A 24,049-nucleotide genomic window follows, 5' to 3' on the forward strand; every position below is an offset into this window, starting at 1 on the left:
AAATTCAAATATAACAACACCCACAAAAATAATCTGTTCATAGGTGTAGAATATGAAATCGGCATAGTTGATTGTCTTTAACTCATTTGGCTCACCCCATCCTAGATTTTCTCCACTTTTAAAAATTGTAACTAATATACTACTTCTTAAAACCATGTAGCTTAACAACAAGTTCTAACAAAACATAAATTATGAAACAACTTTTATTGTTTCTTTAAATTCTTCTTGGAGGAAGAAAAAAGTTCTTGTTTCTCTTGCAACTTCATGAAAAATGATATTTACATTAGGCTAGACAGTATCCATAGACTATAAACACATTCTGTTAGGAAATTCCTAGCCTGCCTACAATATTTAAGACCATAACTTTGTTTTGTTTTTCCTACTTTTATGATCATGTTGTACGGTAATGCAGGAAAGTAAGTTACAAATAGTACCACCGAACGAACGTCATTGAAGCTACTAAAGAAATTCAGAGGAAGTGAAGTCTTGGAGTTCTGAAAGTGAAACTTTTCTGTTTGTATAAAGGGATCATTTGATAATGAGCAAGTAGTCATATCGTATGTGGGCTCTGAGACCACACCAGGATGAGGTGTGTTGTGTCTTAATTTTGGCGGCCGTTTTATTGAACTCGATCATGAACCAAGGTCTTCAGGATAGAGAGAATGTATTCTATATGATCTGACAAAGTATAGGATATGTAAGGTATTATGGTCTAGTGAATAATGATGGTTGTCTAAGAGACTCTTGTTTCCTTCATCTCCTCACCCCACAGTAAAGCTAATAAGTTGTACTGAATGTCAAGAAAGCAGAGCTTCTCTGCACCCTGTAGTGAGTTCATGCATGTTTTCTTGGAGAATAAATATGACTGTGGCTAAGCCAGGGCATGGTATACTGAGGAGGACAGTACAACAGATCTAAGGAATAGTGATCTGCACAGGTTCACATTTCTGTGGGTTTTCTTCTCTCCTATTGGAAGCAGGGCTGTAGAACACAGTATCACTCAAAATGTCATCTGGAACCAGCAGCGTCAGCTTTTGAGGATTGCAAATTCTTAGACCAACTCCTTAGATCAACTGTTTCAGGATCTCTGGGGAAGATGCCCAAGGATTTGCTACCTCTCCAGCTGATTCTGATACTCTAATGTTTGAACATTATTGATAGAGACTGCTTTTGATTGAAGCAGGAAATCTGAAAAAGGGCTATTGACATGTTTTCTTTTCATGGTTGGCTTGGTGGAGCAGGACATCCCTGACATCAGTATCGGAAGCCCTCCTTAATAACAATGACAGTTGAATAACATAAGCATCATCATGGAGAAAAGACAGATTCTGAAAAAAAAAAAATCATATGCTAGAAAATGAGAAGGAAGAAAAGTAATTCAGTCATAAAAGGGGCATCAAAATGGAGTTCTTTCTTGTGGGGGGGCATTTGAGATAATTCTAATAATCATAGAAGAATTCATAAGATGTGGTAACTCTCAGTTCAACGGTGTGCTTATCTTATAACCTAGGCTCTTCAAGATGCCTTGAAAATCGAGTGTTCTTCATTTCCGGAGGATTGTTTGGGAAAATCTGAACTGGAGTGCAGACATAAGGAGATGAGAACAGAAATGGAAGTTCTCAAACAGCAGGTGAGAAGTGGAAAGTGACATGATCATGTGGAGAACACAGGGCCCATTGTTCATGCTCCTTTGGATGGTTTTGGAAGTCTTCCTATTCAAAATGTGTCCAAAATTATTGCATTTATTTTCATTAGAATTATGTAATTTTAAAGCTTGATAAGAGAATATACATCGGCTAGCCCAACTTCCACTTTATGAAAGAGGGAATTAAATTTCAAATGGGTTGAATGGCTTGTCCAAGATCATACGGTTAAAAGAAGGACTTACTAATTAACCTTTTTGGTGAGATTTAATTAGCACTGGTCCAGAGAACTTCATGTAGACATGATTTATTTTGAAAACACTATTAACACAAACCCTGGACCTTTTCAGCAAATGGTAGCAGCCACGCTGTTACTCCGTAGCCGCTGGTTTCCAGGCCTTTGAACAATGAGGACAGTTTTAAAGGGAAATACTGTGCAGTGATCATAATCTCTGAAGAGCCAGATCTGCTCATCTACCACCACCACCTAGCAATTTATTGATGCACTTCTCCTTCCTCTTCCCCACTCACCCAACCTCACTCCATGTCACCAAGTAGACAGAAGAGTAAAGGAGGCTTTCTCTAAGCTTCTATATATATCAGCAACATAGGGCTGTGGGCACTGCCTAACCTATCTGGGTCTAAATTTAGTTCAGCCAGCTGGAGCTAGCTTAGCCGAGGGGCCACCCATGCATAACACATCTCTTTTCCTGTAGAAGGTTAAATAAACTAATGAAGGTAAAGAGCTGGGACAGTCCATGGCGATGTCAATAAATATAGGATACATGCAGGAATTCTAATCTCTGAAGCACGCATTGTCAGTAATATATTAGCAATGGGGGAGAGGATGTTATGGAACAAAGGGCTGGGAAGTATGTCCCTGGAACTGATTTGTTGACTGTTTTGCTCTGAGCAAGGCCATTTACAAGGACTTTTGATGCAATACACCAAAGAATTAAGCAATTGTATTATTGTTGTTGCTGTGTATTGTTATTATTTCATAGGAAGTAACCTATCTGTAAATGTAAAAAATTCAGAGAAGCTGATGTTAAAGTTGAATTTTTTCTTCTGTCAACCCCATTTGAATAATCTGCCTCATTACATTTAGCTTCAAATATATAGTTTAAAATAAGCCTATGAAGAGAGTAAGAGTATTAAAACTCTGCCAAATTCTCAACTCCTAAAGTACCATTGGCACTAGCCAGGATTCCTCTGAAAAAAAAAAACTACTTCTTATGTTCGGACACTTGAATCATCTTGGATGCTCTCATATAATGTATCCCACATGCAAGTGAGTCACTCTTACACATGCATGGAGTTTACAACAAGGGTTTAGCTCATGTTGGATGCAGACAGTGGCAGGTATCCTTTTTTTCACTATCCTCAAGAGGTCCAGAATCCATCTTCTTAGTTTTTCTGTGGCTCTTTTGCTAACTTTATGCATACACATTTTAACTGTGCATATTTCTAAATGCTCAGCCACAATCACTGTTTCACTGAATGTCACATGATACACTAAAGGAGTTAAATTCACAAAGAAACTGAGTTGGAATCTTGGCCACCTGACTGACGTGATGACAACGCTATCATATTGTATTTGATAAAGAGTGTTCAGTTTTGATCAGATGAGCTTCTCCCATTTCAAATGCCTCTGGTAATTGTTTACAGAGCATTGGTTTGACTCTGTCTGGAAATGAGCCTCAGCCCTTAACTAAAACCAAAACCAAAACAAAATGTCAGCTTAGCTGGGTGTAGTTCCCTTGCAATGCTTCTGGTGAATAAAACCTTCAAAATTAAATGTGTATATCTTCATCTAGATATATATACAATGTTTGATTTCATCCTCTCTTGCCTATTATATTCTGTTCTATTATTATTGACTTTAATCAGCCTCTAGTTAAAATGTGCTGCATTATTGGGGGTGAAGGTGCAGTGTGCATTAGTACTAATAGACAGAAATCTAGCTACTAAGTTCCCGTGTAAGTTGTACTTTAAATCCTTGTCTTAAAGGAACTCATTCCCTAAGCTTCATTTATTTTCATAGTTCCATATACTAGCCTCTAAGCCATCAGTCGACACTATGCCAATTAAAAACAATAATGATTAAATCTGTTTTTCTTTTGGTTTGATTGCTTTTCTGGAATATTTGGAGTATTTCATGAGAGGCACTCCACTAAAATATTACTATGCTTGTTTGTTTGTTTTTAATGATATACCCCCAAAATTACTGGGGCAAATTGTGAATACCTTTTAACAATCATTTTGTTTTTCCACATCCATGAGCCTTTCGTTTCTATCTGGTGTTCAACTTATTGTTATATTTGGAACCTAGCATGCCAATATTTACTGGCTTCACTTAACAGCTATTGTCAGTAAACTGTCTTTTAGAACTTCAAGCACCCTTGGTACATCAAAGCCTTGTGTTAGGGATGGGTGACTTGCTCCAGGATAGTGACACTTAACCCTGGGGGGCGGGGCTCATCACAATAAGGAAATGTGCAGCAGAATAATGGGTGAGGACAATGGGTGAGGATAATGGGTGAGGGGAATTGTTTTTCCAAAATATCTGTGCTGTTACCTTAGTTCTGAATTCCTGACACATACTCAAGGAGGAAAAAGTTGAGAACTACCATTCTAAACAAAGCAAGAGATGAAATTTTGGCCATATTCATTAGAATAGAGTCTCACCATGAAAAAATATACATGAAGAGGATAGAGATTATTCAGATAGGACAAACCCAGATAGTACCTCTTCTGAAATTCACTTACAATGACTTAGGATAAAAGGATGCTCACAGTAACAGTAAATCAATATTTCCTAGGTGCAAATATATGAAGAAGATTTCAAAAAGGAACGATCAGACCGTGAAAGACTTAATCAAGAGAAAGAGACCCTACAGCAAATTATTCAAACTTCTCAATCCGAGTTGAATAGGCTGAATTCTCAGGTATCAGTCAAAACAAAAATAATCTTTACCAGCTCATGCGTATTGTTTTTAATTTTTTTCATTAAAAACTTTCAAGACTTTGGGCTTCTGTTAATTGACATTGATTTTCTCTGAGAGGTAAGCACCTGGGATGAAATCACTCTTAAGCAATCTCATAAAGAGATGAAAATGACTGGAGATTTCTTTTAACTTAAGTATATTAAGGAGTAACCTAAGAATTTGGATTCCAAAGTCGTGTATAAAATCCAGTTCTTCTGATCTTTTTCTCATAATATTTATCTTGGTGGAATGGGAGTTGAACTACCTAGTACTCAAAATTCAAATCCAAAATGCGCCAGCACATTGAAGTTGTTTCTAAACTCTTGTCATTTTCTTTGAAGGTCTATGGTGGAATGTTCCTGTCTTCCAAAAACATACATATCTCTGAATGTCATTTATATATATAAAATACTGAGAATTTTGTTCGCTGGGTTCCCCAGCTAAATGTGACTGGCACACTCTCAAGGAAGCCACATAGCATTTGCCAGTTTATTGAAATAAAATATATTAAATATAAGCACATTACAATTAAATGCAATGCGATATATTAAGAGTAGACTCAGCAAGTTGCCACGATGGGTAAATATTGATGTTAATGAGGAAGATGTAGCTAACACAATTTTGGCTTAAGAAAAGAAAATGAACCACAGAATTTTTGATTTGCAAAATCATCCAATACTTCTAAGTAAATAGGAAATTGTTGCGGGACATGGTGTGACAGCTCTGGAGCTGCAAGATTCTTAGTCTCCAAAGAAATTTTTAACTATTTGTCATCCCCTTCTTCCTGATAGAAAGTATACTGTGAATTAAATTTAATTTCTTTTCCGATGTTTTTCAAGGATTCACTTGAAATTCCTAATTTTACATGCAAAAATCATTTGGCAGGACTATTTTCCAAGAAATGGAAAGGAATAAAATCGTGGTAAAAATATAATAAAATGAAAATAGTGAAACCAGTTCAGTTCTGATTACTCTCGGTGAGGAAATCACTCTGAATTTGTATCCTTTATATGCAGAGCTCCCTTAATTTGTTCTAAGTTGTCACTGCACAAGTTATCTTACCTCCAGCCATATTTTAACTTGATTCATTCTACTGTATTAAGTTCAGACTGATGATAAGTTTATGTCTGAAATTGGCAATGTCCTTGTCATTGTAGAAGGTCTAGTGCATCCAGGAACACATAACCATCTAATTATACTATAGACTATAATCCACAAGTAATTTTCATTTCTGTGTCATCTGCAAACCAACTTTCTGTTGATATTAACAAAATAATGCATTGTCTACATACAGTATGGGATAACTGTGTTAATGAACTAAGGGATAATCTTAATGATATCTTAAAACTACCAACATTTTTCTTTAAATAATGATAGTCCAAACATTTATTTTTCAAAAGCCTCACTCACTCTGGTAAAAGGATGGTAGAGTTCACAAAGGGAACTGGTAGATGGCTTAACAATCTATGTTAAATGTATTAACAGCAGATTAAATGCCATGATATAATAGAATCGGCATGATGTTATTTGAATAGCATATTATCTGTGGTCCAAATGGGCCATTTGACCAAAAAGGAATTTTTAGGTCAAATCATTCTGGCACTAGTTGCTTACATACCAGAGGTTATTCATTCTATCACTAAGGATATTTTAAGTCAATGACTGATAAAATAAAAGTGTGGTGAAGGACAAGATACTTAGAGATACTTAGGAGTAGGAGAAATTTAGGGGTAAAAGCTTTGTGTTTGTGCCCGCTTTGACAATCAGGAATGACATTGAGCAAGTTTTCCAACTTTTCTGTGCTTCCTTTTTCTTCCTTCATCTGTAAAATGACAAAGTCGAACCAGATGACCTCTAAAATATTTCTTATAACTCTAAAAGCTCTGTCTCTAAAAGTGAGTTACTAATTCTCATTATACTCACCTGTAAAATATGGATGATGGTTCCTACCTCATAGACATCGCAACGTTGTTTTCAGGGTTAAATGAAAACAATCTATACAAAAACATCTAGCTTCGGTCATGGATCACAGGTATTTCACAAATGATTTTTGTCTATTGGAAGGGGACGTTTTTAAGTAGAGTTTAGTTGTACAATTAACATGCCACCTTTAGTTCCTTGTAATTTAATTTTGATGCTCACTTTCTTTCTGCAAGGCACTTTGTTATATACTATGAGGAAATAAAAAAATGATCCTTGCTACTATTAAAGACTCACAGTACAATGAGGGGGACATATATAGTCTATCCTTATCATTTGTGGACTCCATGTTTGTGAATTTGCCTACTCACGAAGGTGTATTTGTCACAACAAAATCAATACTAGTGCCACCTAAAGTCATTTGTGAACATGCAGTGAAAAACTTGAGTCACCTTATATGCTTGTTCCCAGTTGAGGTCCAATAAGTCCTTGCCTCCTCGATTTGGCTCTCAGACTATAAAAAATGTCCTTTTTATGGTTTATTTTGTGTCACATTTTCTCATTCTTGTTCTTTTTGTTGGTTCTTTCATTGCTTAACATGGCCCTCAAACGTAGTGCTGAAGTACTACCTAGTGTTCCTTGGCACAGGAAGGCTGCGCTGTGCCTTACAGAGAAAAGACACATGCTAGATAAGCTTTGGTTAGGGATTAACATAGTGCTGTAGGCCAAGAGTTCAATGTTAATGCATCAACGTTATATGTGAGATGTCTTTAACAGAATCATGCATAAAACAAAATTATATATTGATCGGTTAACAAAAATGGTATGACCAGAGGCTCATAGGAACCTAACCCTGCATTTCTCTACGAACACTGGTTCAGTTAGCCACTTTAGTGTTCATGGTGACTTTATTAGAACATAACTACCGCAGATAATGAAAGTCGACTGTGCACAATACACATTGGACTATAAAAAGTCACACGGAAAATGTATAATGTTAAATGGGAGGACAAAGGAAGTAGAGAATAATTCTGATAGGTGAGACTTGGAATGGTATCATTCAGTGGGGATATATGCCTCACAGGGTTGTGGACCATGCTGTGGAGGGATGACGATAGCATGACTAATGAGTCCAAGAAAAAACAGCTTTCTGTCGTTGTGTCAGAGGTTGAAGGAATCCAGAGTGGGTGACTCTGACTGAAGAGGTTGGGTCTTAAACAGTGAGAAGCCAGAAAGTACAGTACTGTGACTCTGAACAAGTTACTCAACATCTCATGTCTCAGCGTCCTCATCTGCAAAGTAGTGATAATAATATTTAAGTATCACACAGAGGCACTGGGAGGATATGGTGAGTTACTATATGGAAAGCACTTAGATCAGTGCCTGGCATGGATTAAGTACGTGTACAACTTCTAACATTTATGATGGAAGCTTTTGAGTGTACAGCTGACCAGTTCCAGTACATTCAATTGGCAGTGGAAGCTGTTTCTGTATCTGTATCTATTCCTATGTCTCTAGATATTTATATCTATATCCCAGTATATCAGCCTAAAACTTAGACTTACAATACTTTCAACAAATAGGGAGAAGAGTTTAAAACTGTATTCAACTTTCCAAAACTTCATTTGGGAATTTCAAGATAGAACCAGTACACTTCTAGAAAATCCAAAACTTGACTGTTTTCACCGTCGGCATTGCTGCTATCAGTGCTTCACCCCTTGGGCGTCTGAGCAGGTCATTGACGGCTGGGTCAGGCAAGAGTAACTTTAGGGGGCACCTTGGTGGCTCAGTCTGTTAAGTGTCTGACTCTTGATTTCATCTCAGGTCATGATCTCACGGTGCATGGGATCAAGCCCTGCGTCGGGTTTCATGCTGAGTGTGGAGCATGCTTGGAATTTTCTCTATGCGCCCCCCCTCCCCCGCCTCTCTCTCTCTCTCTCTCTCTCTCTCTCTGCCTCTCTCTTGCATGCGCTCTTTCTCTCTTTCAAAGTAAATAAGTAAACGTTAAAAAAGATGGTAAAGGGTAACTTTAGAACAAACCATGTGAACTCTTTCACAAACAGATGTCTTTGTTTTGTCCATAGATAAAAGCTTGTCAGATGGAGAAAGAAAAACTCGAAAAGCAGTTAAAACAGGTATGTTGCTCCTGACCTGAATTCAACAATCTTCTTGTCATAGTTGAAATGGCAACCTTATATTCCACCCCCACATGTATTTCCAAGCACAGCAGTTCTTCATGGTTCCAATTAAAGACATATTCAAGCTCTGCTAAAGATGGCCCAGAACACCCATACTTTTCCTTATCAACTAAAATGTCAGTGGACACATAATGCTTAGGCACATCCAAAGTTTCTCAACCCTAATGTGCATGAAAAACACATGCTTTTCGGAACATGTTAGCAGTAGCACAAGCCTTAGTGTGTGTTCATGCAAATGGAGATCTCGTCACAGACCCACGAACACCTGGGAAATATATTTCCTTGGTATTTTTTGCAATTGCTTACACAATTTACATTTCAAAAATTAAATCAATTATTTGTGCCTTTTTTTGAGAAAATACAGTATCTTCTTGGGCACTGAAGAATTCTGTCCCATTGGTTCTCTAGTAGCCTTCAGGAATGAATATTTCTTCTCTTAATTCTTGATTTCCTCTCTGGACTTTAGTTATGCTGTAGGAATCTCTGGCTACAATTTTTTTTTTTTTTTAATTTTTTTTTTTTCAACGTTTATTTATTTTTGGGACAGAGAGAGACAGAGCATGAACGGGGGAGGGGCAGAGAGAGAGGGAGACACAGAATCGGAAACAGGCTCCAGGCTCTGAGCCATCAGCCCAGAGCCTGACGCGGGGCTCGAACTCACGGACCGCGAGATCGTGACCTGGCTGAAGTCAGACGCTTAACCGACTGCGCCACCCAGGCGCCCCTCTGGCTACAATTTAAGAACACTTGTTTTATGGTTTACTGGCTGATTCTTCTTAAGCAAGGATCCTCTCTGAAGATAACTCAAAAACATCATGTTAACTCTATTCTTTTCAAGTGTTTCCAACTTCTTCAAAATGAAAAGCTAATTAGAGTTTCACCCTAAGTGAAATTTGACCCACGAGCCTTATCTATATCAGTCCAGAGTCTACATTGATACATCTACTATGTTGAGTTAGGATTATGCAAGAGTAGATTATGCAAGAGTTAAATCTAAACCTTAAGATTTAAGCCAAACCTGTGGTTGTATGAAGCAAGTATCAGTGAAGTGTCAATGTGGCTCCCCAGTTCTACCCACTTCCAGTGAACGGACAATATTATCCTCCTCAGATGTATTTCCCAATCTGTAACTGTGGCTTCAATTTCCATCTGCGGGATCCATGCACACTGGCAGACCCTGGGACTGAACAAGATCTACATAAGCACCCAGTAAGTAACAGCTTGCATTTCAACATACAAGTGCTTATATTATCTAATAAGTGCTGGTATTTTTTTTTTTTTTTTTTTTTTTGGTAAAAATTATGTCTGTTTCCGGGGCACCTGGGTGGCTCAGTTGGTTGAGCGTCCGACTTCAGCTCAGGTCATGATCTCACGGTTTGTGAGTTCGAGTCCCACATCAGGCTCTGTGCTGACAGCTCAGAGCCTGGAGCCTGTTTTGGATTCTGTGTCTCCCTCTCTCTCTCTCTGCCCTCCCCTGCTCATGCCCTGTCTCTCTCAAAAATAAATAAATATTAAAAAAAAAAAAAATCATGTCTGTCTCTGTAATCTGAGCATGTAATATTCTCCACAGAAAGAGCCTCTTTTAATCCCAGCCTCTATGTTACAGTTACAGTGGTCAATTACACTATAATCATCTTTTGGGGACACTGGACCCACAGACCACACATAGATATGAATGAATTAACTGAAATGTATCAAGTTAAGCTGTAATTCTTTGAAAGAACATATAACATTTTATATGGGTCCTTTTAAATGAAATGCCTGACTCTTCCAAGAGGACATTTTTGTCTATAAAGAAAAAGCAAAGTGAATATAGCAAGTCTGAGAGACGCCTTTTTCAGTTATAAACTTATGTTGAACTACTGTGGACATTGCTACATTTGTGCCACAGAGTTTTTGACATTTTCCAATTAAAAGGATATTCCTAAAGCATCCAAGAAAAAGTGACCCACTTAAGTTGCTCTCTGTGACTGTGTCTACCCAGGCAAAATGAAACGAATAGTGGAGCAATTATTTGTGAGTGGAATTGATTTGGACAGTCAACCTGAATAAGTCAGAACCAAAGCACCCTTCTTTCCTTTCTCCATAGCGGTATCCCACCCACCCTCCCCCATGGTCTGGATGCGTCTCTAATTTGTGTTTTGGCTACATAGACAGAATCTTTATACCGGAAAAAACATTATACATTTTTTTGCATTTTGGAAATGTTCAGACAACTCCCCTCCTCCTTAGTTTTTATTAGCTGTGTTTTTAATTATGCAAAGAATGTTGAGAATCCCTTTACCTGGGATTTTCCTAGCAGAACATGTATGGAGAGCATGATTCTTTTGATTGCCATAGTTTTGTATTTGAGTGTAACTCAAAGCCCTTTTCCCAAGGGAGGAGGTAATGACTCTTCGGGTGGCAGAAGGATGTCAGAATTTAATGAGCATCCTTTAGTTGACCCCGGTGTGACACAGCACACTGCTGAGAATTTGCTTCATTTTGTGTTGTTGCCCCATGTCACTTCTGTGACCCACCCCCATTTCCTTTTTTCTTTACCTGCTTGCTTACTTTTCAATCTTCACCAGAAACATTCCTTGGAATTCCCAAACATAGGTATAATTCCCTAAATTTGCTTTCAGAATGTAGAAGTAAATTAATATTGGGGAAAACAGAAAGAGACAGAAATGTACTTTGGAGTTATCTCCTACAGGTTGGGAAATTGTAGAATTATTCTTGTGAAAGGTTAACTTATAAAGCCAATGAGTCAGGCAAGCTCATCTAGAAGTAAAAATGACTATTGTCTTCAAATATTCATTTATGGAAAGAAGGCAGAAATTCACCTAGTCTAAAAGCTCATCAAACTTTCCTGATCAGTTATAAGAGGAGTGGTCCAGACCTTGTAAAATTATCACCAAATAAAGGTCTGTATTTGAAAAAAGATTCTGAGTCATGTATATAATGGCTTGTATTCAGTTAAACAGTATTCAGTTAAACACGATCTTGCTATAACAATAGAATTTAACTCCCAGGGTTCATTTAAAAAGAATATTTAGTGTTCTATGCTTATTTCTAAGCCTGAATTAAAACACAAGCGATAGTGTTTGTAAAATTACAGTATATTTGCCTTCTTTTGGCAACTCTCCTGGAATATAAAACTGAGGCTCACGTCACTTATCCTATGTGTTATTTGAGACATCTAAAAATAAACGAGGAGATAAAAAACAGAGGTGATCTCATTTCCTCTTTTAGCTTTTTCGTGGACCAAAAGGAGCCAAGAGTCTAGGTGTCTGAGTGGGGGTAAAGTGGGGTCAGACTGTACTAAATGCAGCATTTCTTAGTGTCTTGTCAGATAATTGAACTTTAAGGCTACTTTCAGTGGTCTGGCAGCCCTGTAAATGCTCCCTGTTGGCTCATTGTTAGAGAAAATTTCCCGGAGTTATTTTCTGGAGGTAATTGAATAATAGAACAAAAGGTCTGTATTCTCCGTGTCTTGGGGGAGGAAGGGGGCAGGGGTGAGCATTGGCAGCAGGAAGACAGACCATCCTCAGGGGCAGGTGAACCTCAGATTGCTGTGTTCCAAGTGGTTCAACACAGAGACTCTCATCTTAGAACTGAATCTTGAAACGCAGGTCTATAGCTCATGATTTATTCAATGCAGTTTGTTTGACATCTTCCTTGATATTCAATATCTAGATGTTCTTAACTGGTGAAACCTAGAAGAAAATCCCACAGGGCAAATCCAAGTCTGCCCTTTTCTCTCACTGCCTCTCTAGTCTAAACCACCTGAGTGATTTAGAGAAGAGTTTCCACGGAGGAACACTACAAAGAGAAAGATCTGCCCTGCTTCACCATCCTGAGCCTCTACAAGCCATGTCTGCAGTTAACGGTTTAGATTTCTTCCTTGTACCAGAAAACGTTGAGCTTGTAATTGTTTTCTCGGTCTTTCTTTTGCCTCCTGTGTGAGGGATTTAAACATAGTATTTATTGATGGTAAACTGCTTTGTTTTGTTTATGGGCTGTAGTAAGTTTTACAGAAGTGTTTATACTTCTGCAGATATCCAAAACACATCTGCTTAAAAAAAAAAAAAACAAAAAAAACAAAAAACAAAAAAACAAAAAACACCATGACACAACCCCAAAGTACGAGAAATTCTGGCCAGCACAGTGCATAGTGTGGATTTAGAGGGGGATTGGGAGATGGTAATAGTGATGACGGAGGTAAGAGAGATGAGCGTGATTGGCAACACGTTTGGACAAAAACTACTTTTGTGTTGCCTGCATAATAAAAGCCACATAGTATAATTATATTTTTAATGCGCCTCTATGTTTTGTTTGAAGTCCATATTGCTATAATAATGTTGTATTGTTCCACACAGCCAGACTATCAGTGGTATGCTCCTGACCAGTTTCCGCCAGATGTGCAGCACAAGGCAAATGGTAAGACCACAGCTGTATTGAGCATTCTTTCATGTTTACATTTTAATGGGGTCTTTTCGGGATGTTTACTCAACATACATTCATTCGTACTCAGGGAGGGCCTTCTCTAAAGTTGTGTTGCATACACAACTCTAATTTGATGCACCTGGGGTTAAATTGAACTCCTTCAGAAAAAGAAAATGTTCAAATGCAGAAATGCATGAATCTCAGTCCTGGCTTCTGTTCCCATTCCAGTCTCAGAGTCAGTATCCCATCTGGGGTTAGAAATGAAAACTTCAAGTAGAGCTATACTGTAACAACAACAACAAAGCTCTGTGATTCCACTACAAAGGGCAGATGCACATCCACTCTTCCAGGTTGAGTTTGCTAGACAGATGTTTTAAATGTCACTGGCAGACAGACAGAGGAAACAAAGACTCAGAACTGTGTTCCCTAGTGACTAAATGTCAGACTCCAAGTTTAGGCCAAGGTAGCCCACAACACCCACCTCTAAGTACACTGGAAAAAACCTAAAAAGGCACCTAGAAAGTATTCACAACTAACTATTCTTTTATCTTACTTTTCTTTGGTTTACCATTCTCCTCTTCTTTCCAGAATCTGCCATACTTTCTACTACTTATTTCTATGGTCTCAGGAAGCCATCTAGGAATGGGCTGTATAAACTGTGCTATAACCATAATCTTACCTCTGTTTTCATCACATATCGTCAAAAGTCAGCCATGCCTGCTACATGCTTAAAAATCTCCTGTGACACACACTTGTGACTCTATGTTGTTAATTTCCAGAGATTTTAATCTATCTACAAAAGCTGAAGATGAGCCATATTCCAATTTCAGGTTGTACTTGAAACTTGATCTCGTTTAGTTCAGATCTGAGATCATAGAATTCTGGTTTTTAGTATAAGGAGCCCATTATGGAGTGGAAATAGAAAGCTAGGGATAACATGTAGTCTTCCAGGTTGTATACTTCACAGTCCAAAGAGTTCTTCATGGTAGTCTATGCAAATGTAGCCCCCTACAACAAAAGAGCTGTGCTTTATACAACCTGGACATCTGTACCCAGCAGCACTAGGAATGGCAAATGCCATAGCTTACAGAAGGCTTATAGAAAAAAAAAAAAAAAAAAGGTAAAAAGTGAGAGCTGTATAATAAAATGTCTAGTTATTTATCAGAAAACTGTGGGTCTTTGTTTTTCTTTTCTTTTTACTATGAATATAGCCCTTGGCTTTAATGAAGTTCTTGGGTTCCAGCCATAACAGAGAGCTTTTATTAGAATGGCATACTATTAACCATAATGATTGTTGTATAATGTCTGTGTTTTTGAAATCCGTTGTTGTATAATAGCTGAACTGCCACCCAGTTATAATTTTCCACTTCATATTATATTGGTCCAGAATGAATATTAAAGATATCTTCTCTCTGAGGTGGAGTTTAATCACTAGAAAATACAATTATGCATAGAGAATTCAGTAACATCATAAAGCCATTTATATATCACTACTAGATTCTTCTTGGACTAATATAATAGAACCTAACAATTATGTAAAATAGAAATGAATTGTCATGACCTTCAGAAACTAAATAAAATTATGCAAAAATAGAATATTATAGTCAGTGTGCAAGACCCACAGATTTTTGTCTACTTGGGAAGAAACATAATGAAATTTGTGGTGTGTAATATGTTGTGTGACAGTCTATAGATTTAAAACTATAATAAGAGAAAAAAAACCTCTGTTATGTAGCAACCTGAGTATTTTTAAAATGTTGTTTAAATCTTCACAATATGCCATAAAACAGGTTTTGTTATTATGCCATTTTACAGATTAGGAAACTGAGGCTTGGAGAATTTAAGTAGCATGCCTAAATCACACAGTTGGTAAAAATTAGCCCTGAGATGAGATTCCAAATGTATAGAACTTTAAAACCTATCTTTGAATCACATCCTATCATTCTCTTGAAAACCCCCCTCTCACTATATTAAAATTTTCTAAAATGATTGATATAAAGTGAGAATGGGGGCTTTAACTTGGATAATTATATGACCAGAATCTAACCATGAATAGTCTTTTCTTTCTATGAACTTGTAACATACGTTATTTGTGCTACTCATTTGGTATTTTGCATATCATAGATAAAAGACACAGTACAATGCAAGGTTAAATACATAATAAATGCTATCAACGAGTTCATGCTTGGGCAGCCCTGGTAGAAACTGATGGGATGTGTTGCCATTTGAAACCTTTCTTTCTCCTTACCAACACAGCTCTGCAGCTAACTGTGGCTTCTCTGTAGCAGAGAAGAGGGCTGATCATGGGCCAGGCCATAGAAAGAAATTCCCTACTCAGAAATCTACCTGTTTTTGATTTCTGTGGCTCCTCTTCTAGCTTCCAAAGCTGATGCTATTTTAAAGTTCAAGCCAGGTCATAAAAATTGGCAAAAGCTCTGGAATCACTCTTGTCAAAAAACAAAAACAAGAACAAAAACATCTCATGTGCCATTATTTACTTTCAGTGGTGATTCTTCTTATTTTTTCTTTCATTTAATTGGAAAACTCCTTTTGATTTGTAAGTCCAACCCAATTTCTCAGAATTCCTTTTTTTTTAAATATTATTTATTTATTTAGAGAGAGAGAGCACAAGGAGGGGAGGGGCAGAGAGAGAGAGAGAGAGAGAGAGAGAGAAAATCCCAAGCAGGATCTGCACTGTCATTGCAGAGCCTGATGCAAGGACTCAGACTCACAAACCGTGAGATCATGACCTGAGCCAAAACCAAGAGTTGTATGCTTAACCAATTAAGATACCAGCGTGCCCCTAGGATTCCTTTTTTCAAATGTTTATGTATTTATTTTGAGAGAGAGAGAGAGAGAGAGCATGTGCACACAAGTTGGGGAGGGGCAGCAGAAAGAGAGGGAGAGAGAGAATCCCAAGTTTTCATCACAGAGCCCAATGAGAGGCTTGATCCCACGAAACATGGGATTGTGGCCTGAGCCAAAATCAAGAGTCAGACACTCAACCAGCTGAGCCACCCAGGTGCTCCCAGTTGCTCAAAATCCTTAAAAGTAGCTTTGTGGTATTATTAAATATGAGTTTAGAAATCTTTTTATTATACAGATTTTTTAAATAATAGTACTCATTGTCTTACTATATGGCTAATATGTTTATCTTTCACTATTCAGGAATATACTGCTAGCCAATATACCCTATTCTTCGGGCTATAAATACCAACAATCAAACAATGGAAGGAGAAATGAGTGGAAAATCAGGTTCTGTTTCTGATAAATTATAAACAGAAAGTATTTTTTTAATGTTTATTTATTTTTGAGAGGGAGAGAGACAGACAGAGCATGAGCGCGGGAGGGGCAGAGAGAGAGGGAGACACAGAATCAGAAGCAGGCTGCAGGCTCCAGGCTCCGAGCTGTCAGCACAGAGCCTGATGCGGGCCTCGAACTCACAAACTGTGAGATCATGACCTGAGCCAAAGTCGGACACTCAACCCGACTGAGCCACCCAGGCACCCCAGAAAGTATTTTTAAAACTCATATAAATTCTATTCATATAATAACTATGTAAGTAATTTACTTGTATTTAAATGAAAATGATCCTTTCAGAAATATGGTATTTAAATTAATACTAATTTGTATGTGTGCTTTGTACATTGCCCTAGTTCTCAGTTTTTATTAATTTCCCGTGACTCCTGACAAATTTACTTTTTTACCGCAATATATATAGCACATTATATTTTGATCCTTATAATTATTCCTCTTAAGATCATCTAACCTGAAATAGCGGCTCTGATGTCTATGCATGAAGTGTTTGTAGAGCAGTAGCCTTGTGATTTTTCAAAGGTACAGTGGGTAATGAGTGATTAAATTGCTCTGACACCACTAGATCCTCCTTTAACATTCCCAGGGCCTGAGGCAAGAATACATGGAGAGCTGCCTACTTCATGTTAAATATTTAAGTGTCATGAATCAAGTGTAGAAGCTATTATAGTCTATTCTCCTACTGATAAATATACCTGGAATGGCAGAGTGAAATTTAAAATGCTCATATTCCAACCAGTTCTGTTCCAGGAAACAGTGGCACAGGAACACCTGAGCCATGGCCCATCCCCTTCTCTTCCCACCTTTCCAGTGGGAGGGGTCTTGAGTGTGAATTTGAGTACAGCCCGTTTGCACATCCCAGCTTCATCCATATACCCCTCATTATGCTACAACAGCACCCCTTGACTTCAGGCTTGGGAAAGAGGACCACATGAGGCCTAGAAGCAGAAATAGGGTCGGTTGGGCAGGAAATTTGGGGATCTGCATGTGGGTACCAACAGCTTGTTCTAGAAGAAAGCAGACTCAGGCGGGGGAGAGAGATGGCTAGAGGAGGACCACAGCAGGGCCCTCTATAAGTGTAGACCTAATGAAGGACTTCCTGGCCAAGGATTAGTCTATTGAACAGTCTTTGAGTAAACTAATTTCCATCTTTGCTCTCAGTTACTGTCTCTGGTTATTTTAGAATGCTTTGGGGATGCATTGAAAATTAAGTCTTCTGGGGTGCCTGGGTGGCTCAGTCAGTTGAACACCCGACTCTTGATTTCAGGTCATGATTCCAGGGTCATGGGATTGAGCCCTGCATCAGGCTCTGTGCTGAGTGTGGAGCCTGCTTAAGATTCTCTCTCCCTCCTTCTGCACCTCTCTCCAACTTGCACATGCACACTCTCAATCTCTCTAAAAAAAAAAAAAAATTCACACACACAAAAAGAAAATTCTTTTTTCAAAAACTAAAGATTTAAATAAAGGTTTTCAAGACATTTAAGACTTGCTTGGCTTTCTCTCTTCATAGCACTAGATTTTAATATAGCATTTTAATATATTGAAGTACACAGATGTTGAGAGGTTACAGTTTCTGTTTAGAAACATGATTTTACGGGGGTGCCTGGGTGGCTCAGTAGGTTAAGCGTCCGACTTTGGTTCAGGTCATGATCTCGCAGTTTGTGAGTTCAAGCCCCTCATCAGGCTCTGGGCCGACAGCTTGGAGCCTGGAGCCTGCTTCATATTCTGTGTCTCCTTCTCTCTCTGCCCCTCCCCTGCTCATGTTCTGTCTCTCTCTGTCTCTTAAAAATAAATAAATGTTAAAAAAAATTTAAAAAAAAGAAATGTGATTTTACACAGAACATTTTAATTTCATTTCATCTGTTATCAGAATGGGATGCAAAATGACTTCCATGTTTCTAGAACAATTATGACATAGTTGAGTTAGTATAACTTTGAAAACATGTTTTGTTTCTTCCTTGTGAAATGTCAAAAAGGCTATGTTTTCTAATTATTTTGCCTGCCAGTCACTTCTGTACCTTCCAAATTTTTCATATGGTGCAGAGTTGAACTTTGTCTAATGAGCTAGAGCTCAATTCTTACATATTTGGAAAGACATGAAATGTAGGTATGTGAGATTGTGTTGTGAGAAAACATAATTATTTCTTTACAATACAGAAGATCAAAGTCCAACTATTATAATTGGCCTTCACTAACGTCTAATAATAACTCATTAACTGAACACTTACTGAATTCGTTTCCTAGGGCTACCATAACCAAGGAGCAAAAACTAGGTGGCTTAAAAATGGCAGAAATTTATACTCTCACACTCTGGAGGCTAGAAGTCTGAAATCCTGGTGTTGGGGTCATGCCCCCTCCAGATCCTCTAGGGCAGGCTCCTTTCTTGCCTTTTCCTGCTTCTAGTAGCCCCAGAATGTACTTGGCTCGTGGTAGCAGAACACCAATCTCTGCCTTGCTCTTCACATGGCTGTCTTCCCTCTTATCTGTGTCTGTGTCCGAATTTTCATCTTCTTGTAAGGACTCCAGTCCTGTTGGATTAGGCTAATCCAGTATAATCTCATATTAACCTGATTCTGTACGAAAAATCCAGTTTCCAAAAAAGGTCACATTCACAGGTACCAGGGGTCACAATTCAACCCATATCACTAATCCTGTGTCTGGCACAGGATTGCTCAAAACCTTATAGCAACCCTATGAAATGAGTACCACTGTTGCTCCTGTTTTATAATTGTGGAAACTGAGGACCAGAGACGTAATGTCACTTGTCCAAATCCACATAGCTGGTTATTGCCTACAACATAGACAAGCCCGAGCAGTCTAGCTCCAAAGCCCACATTGGAACCACTGAGCAATATGGACAACCCCTGGCTATACATTAAAATATAGTAGTGTTGTTGTTTTCATATATTTTATTTAAATAAATTCATTTTTTAAATATTTATTTATTTATTGAGAAATAGAGCAGACACGCATGCACAGGCAAGCAGAGTAGAGTCAGAGAAAGAGGGGGAGAGAGAGAGAATCCCAAGCAGGCTATGTGCTATCATCAGGGAGCCCAGCACAGCACTTGAACTCATGAACCTGAGATCAAGACCTAAGCTTAACTGACTGAGCTACCCAGGCACCCCTATTTAAATAAATTCTAAGGCCCTGTGCTGAAAGCCAGAATCTTTCTCATTTTGTGTCTTTTTATAACTGTCTTTGTATCTAACCATTACTGGTAATTTTACATTGGTAAGACGGCTGGATTAGTTGGACTTTTTTTAGTACCTGGTGATATGAGGAGATACAGGAACCAGTGTAAACGGTAAAAGCTACTTAAGAGATGTAAGAAACAGAAGAAAGTTAGAGGCTACATTGGGTGGTTTTCACGACAGATGGGTAAAATATTAAGCATATTTTTCTTTTATAAAATACATTACTTACTTGGGGCACCTGGGTGGCTCAGTCAGTTAAGTGTCTGACTTCAGCTCAGGTCGTGATCTCATGGCTGGTGAGTTCGAGCCCCATGTCAGGCTCTGTGCTGACAGCTCAGAGCCTGGAGCCTGTTTCAGATTCTGTGTCTCCCTCTCTCTCTGCCCCTCCCCCACCCATGCTCGCTCTCTCTCTCTCTCTGTCTCTCAAAAACGAATAAATATGAAAAAAATTTTAAATATATTACTTTCATAATTATCTTACCAGGAGTTAATAAAGACTATTAATCAATTAGAGACAGATAGGTTTATGCCTATTTCATTTCTGGAGTTTCACAGAAGAATTGCAGGAGAAATTATAAGGTGTCCTCACCTTATAATGCTATAAAGTTCAGCTTATTGGTAAACTAAGTGATTTTGCTAAGGGAATATTAAATAAAGTGTAAATGTATATTTTTATGTACAGGAACATATGAAAATGCAGGTGGTAAATATATTCCTATGCAGACACTGATTTATAAGCAAAGACTAAACATTCTAGTTAACATTCTATATAGATATAGGTAGGTAGATAGATAGAACCTAGATGAGAAAAATGCACACAATAAGGCTAGACTAGTCACAATTCCACTAGGTATTGCAATATACCTCCTTAAATGGGAGATAAAATTCTGTAGGGAAGCGAGGTTTATATTCCATATGGCGTCTCAACTGGGAAGAATGTTTACTTCCCTAGGTTTCCTTACTGTTGATGCGTAAGCACCCACATTCTAAGAGGTGAGTGGGCATGATCCTCCTCTTTCTTGATTGATATCTTTGCCTTCTCTGTCCCCTTCTCTCCCCAGATTCCTTAGTTCCCCTCCAACCTGAGGGGACAGGGGAGTGTGGGGGAGAGGTCCCAGGCCCAAGATTCCATCTGCTCTCCTTCCTGGATCCCAGAGGGGGACAGGGGAAGAGGGTGGCATCCCTAACCCTCAGCAGTGAGGAAGAACAGGGCTCCTAGGGCCTGAGCTCTGACCACTACCCACCATCTCCCTTCCTCCCTGCTCCCAAGACTGGCCCACTTCTGCATGGGGCAGTGGGTTACAGCTCAGTTCGCACTGAGAATGTAAGAGCTACAAAATTTCTACTAAATTAAGTTTTGTGTCTTCAAAAGAGAGAGAAAGAGAAAGCAAAGTCCCCTCAATCCTTTTAACCTTTCTGCTGCACTGGTGCACCCTCTCCTCTCAGGGGACTTCAGATTCAGCTAATCCTTGATGTAGAGTCAGACATGGCCTCTGCCACCAAGATCTCTGGGTTCTATTCAGATCACTTCAGCATCATGCTATTTAACATGCACTCTTGTGAACATAAAAGCATGGAGTGTAACACATACCATTAATAGATAATAAGCCACACATTAGTGAGTAGAATTCTTTACCAACCAATAAGGCAAAGCAGACTGTGTCTAGCACTGTGAGAACCCATGATTCCCTTGTGGCATTTCTCTTGCCCTGCCATCAGAACTGTGGAGCCAAGTCTGATGACAGAAGTCTCTTCCACATTCACTATATGGGGACACTCTGCCTTCTCTTCAAGGAACTGAAGACCTGTTTTTGCTTTTGTTCAGATTTCCATTCTGCCATGGATTATCTCGTGGGTCACAACCTCTCTCCATCTAAAACATGGAGATAAAGGGGCGCCTGGGTGGCGCAGTCGGTTAAGCGGCCGACTTCAGCCAGGTCACGATCTCGCGGTCCGGGAGTTCGAGCCCCGCGTCAGGCTCTGGGCTGATGGCTCAGAGCCTGGAGCCTGTTTCCAATTCTGTGTCTCCCTCTCTCTCTGCCCCTCCCCCGTTCATGCTCTGTCTCTCTCTGTCCCAAAAATAAATAAATGTTGAAAAAAAAAAAAATTTTTTAAAACATGGAGATAATGACCCTTGCCTCTGTGCCTATTTCACAAGAGTGCTGTAAAAACTACAGAAGAATTAATTTTTCTTCATGTTTTAAGATATCATTAATGTATTAAATCTAAACTTTAGATTGTTTTAGACCTGTGGACTATGCTTCTGGGTCCAAATTTATGTTCTTAACATATTGGATACCTTTTTAATGTAATGGCCGCCATGCTTAGAAGAATATTTTTTAAACCTGGAAAGGAAACTGTTAGTGAGTCCATTTAAACGTTTGTTTATTTGAAATACCAAATGCAGGCCAGCAAAAATAAAACATTCAATATATTCAAAATTGTTATCATGAATAGGAAAACACCTTATTTCTTGAAATTTATATAATTGTATATACTTTATTTATTTTTTTATATTTTAAAAGTTACATATATTTTTTTCTGTTGCCATGAGGAGATCTTTGATTTTGTCTTCCCTATAGTGCTTTCCTGTAGTCCTACTAAAATATACCGTGTTTTTCATATTGGTCTTCATGGGCCATTAACACACCTTAAGAACTGTGATCTTTTCTATTGCTTTGACAATAACATACCCTTTAGCACACTTAAAGTAGTTTAGGTGACAGCTGTCATTCTGTGGGCTACGTACTGAACCCCATAGTATCATATATGACTTACTTTCACAAGCAAATGCCTGAGCCACCAAAATGCCAGCAAGGATACGAGGTAGTACCGACTATTCCTCTTCAGGCGTGAGTAGAACGAGGCCACAGCTGATTTCACAAAGTGGTAAGCATATGTCAGTGCTTAAAATAATAGCCCTCCATTTCCCGCCCCTTGATTTCTCAGTGTAAACTGATGGGAACTCATGAATAAAATCTCTCTCTCTTTTTTTTTTTTTTTTTTCCTGCCAGCCTCAATGTTTATGTTCGCCTTAAGCCAGAAGAAAAGAAATGAATTTTCAGTTTTTAATCTGAAACATTTTCCTGCTGTCTTTCATAGGCTTCTCAGAAAAGAAAGTCAATCAGTAGAAGCACACACACGTGCAGAGCGTACGGGCGGAGGGAGAGCTTGGCCGAGGGCCCTCATTTCTCTTTTTCCCGTGGCTTGCGTCTGCACAACTGCGTACCATCTGCTCCATTATTTGTGCCCGGCAGTGTCTCCCTGTGGCATGGATAGAGGAAAAGACTTGTGACGGCTAAGATCGTGATCAAGTCTGAGAAGCCAATGTGACACAACCAAACACAACTTCCAGTTTCCTCGGCATGAGATTGAGCAGACAGATTATGCGCCCTTCTTTGAAACTCTCTTCAGCATATCGCTGTCAGATTTTACAGAGGTGATTTCCCAATTTCAGCGACTCCACTTTTGGTGCAGTGGTGTTATATGTTGATTGAAATATGTATTCCCTGGGGGAAAAGCATCTGCAGGGGTAAATTTGTAACATTGCTCCCCTTAGTTGTATAGGGGCTTGGTTCTTTAGCCTGTTTGATTAGATACTGTGTTCATCCTTGTTGGCCTCAGTGAACTTGTCAATAGGACTGAAGAGGTGTATATACTTCCTGAAACTCAATGAATGGTTCAATCTGAATAACATATAAACTTGAAACTGTTCTTTAAACGGATCATTCCTTTAAGATGATGGGAAATTGTGAGCCTACTTCATTTCTAGGTGGACTAGATTGTGAAAGAAAACCCTACTGTGATGATGACGGTAATGGCTGTGTTCATATACACGTCCAGTAGTAGTTCGGAGATACGTGGATTTGTAGTTAAATCTGTTTTTTCTTCCTGTGGATTTGAGTAATTATTGATGAAAAATATGTCTGACTTCTCGAACCTATTAAAATGGAAAATGAATGTATCCGAATTGTGTGACAATTAAATTGTACAGTGGCATGACAGATGTCTAAAGACTAAGCAGATTTAAAAGTATTACGTTCATCCATTTAATAAGGGTTTTGCTACGACCAACCGGAGATCCTCTTTGTGAGATATATAACAGGAGCGTGAGATCCACAGATATCTGTGATCCTAGACGTACCTAAAGAAAACCGGGAGCATCTGCTGAACCTGAAGTCACATAAAACATTCCAAGATTCTGCTGAAACTATCTAGCTCCGACTTCCCGAAGTTATACTACTTAATTCCAGCTCAGATGCTTTTCTTTTTCAGTTTCTGAATATACTTGAAACTTCGTGTAATGGAGAAGTGAAAGAGCTTTAGAAAGTTAACTACTTTCAGCCTGAGTCCAGCTACTC

General features: G+C 38.6%; 1 protein-coding gene across 2 annotated transcripts in view; it reads left to right on the forward strand.

The window, feature by feature from the left end:
* The window catches only part of TNIP3 (TNFAIP3 interacting protein 3), a 55,621-nt gene extending 31,969 nt beyond the window's left edge, over positions 1-23,652 (forward strand). For both annotated transcript variants that reach the window (XM_045468657.1, XM_045468664.1), the window contains exons 7-12: positions 1,511-1,630; positions 4,466-4,591; positions 8,635-8,685; positions 9,859-9,957; positions 13,110-13,170; positions 22,791-23,652. In XM_045468657.1, the coding sequence (XP_045324613.1) occupies positions 1,511-1,630; positions 4,466-4,591; positions 8,635-8,685; positions 9,859-9,957; positions 13,110-13,170; positions 22,791-22,819 (486 nt within the window). In that variant the 3' untranslated portion in view covers positions 22,820-23,652. The remainder of the gene's footprint in view (positions 1-1,510; positions 1,631-4,465; positions 4,592-8,634; positions 8,686-9,858; positions 9,958-13,109; positions 13,171-22,790) is intronic.
* Positions 23,653-24,049: the final 397 nt, after the last annotated feature.

Source organism: Leopardus geoffroyi, chromosome B1 (genome assembly GCF_018350155.1).
Source record: "Leopardus geoffroyi isolate Oge1 chromosome B1, O.geoffroyi_Oge1_pat1.0, whole genome shotgun sequence".
Classification (NCBI taxonomy): domain Eukaryota; kingdom Metazoa; phylum Chordata; class Mammalia; order Carnivora; family Felidae; genus Leopardus; species Leopardus geoffroyi.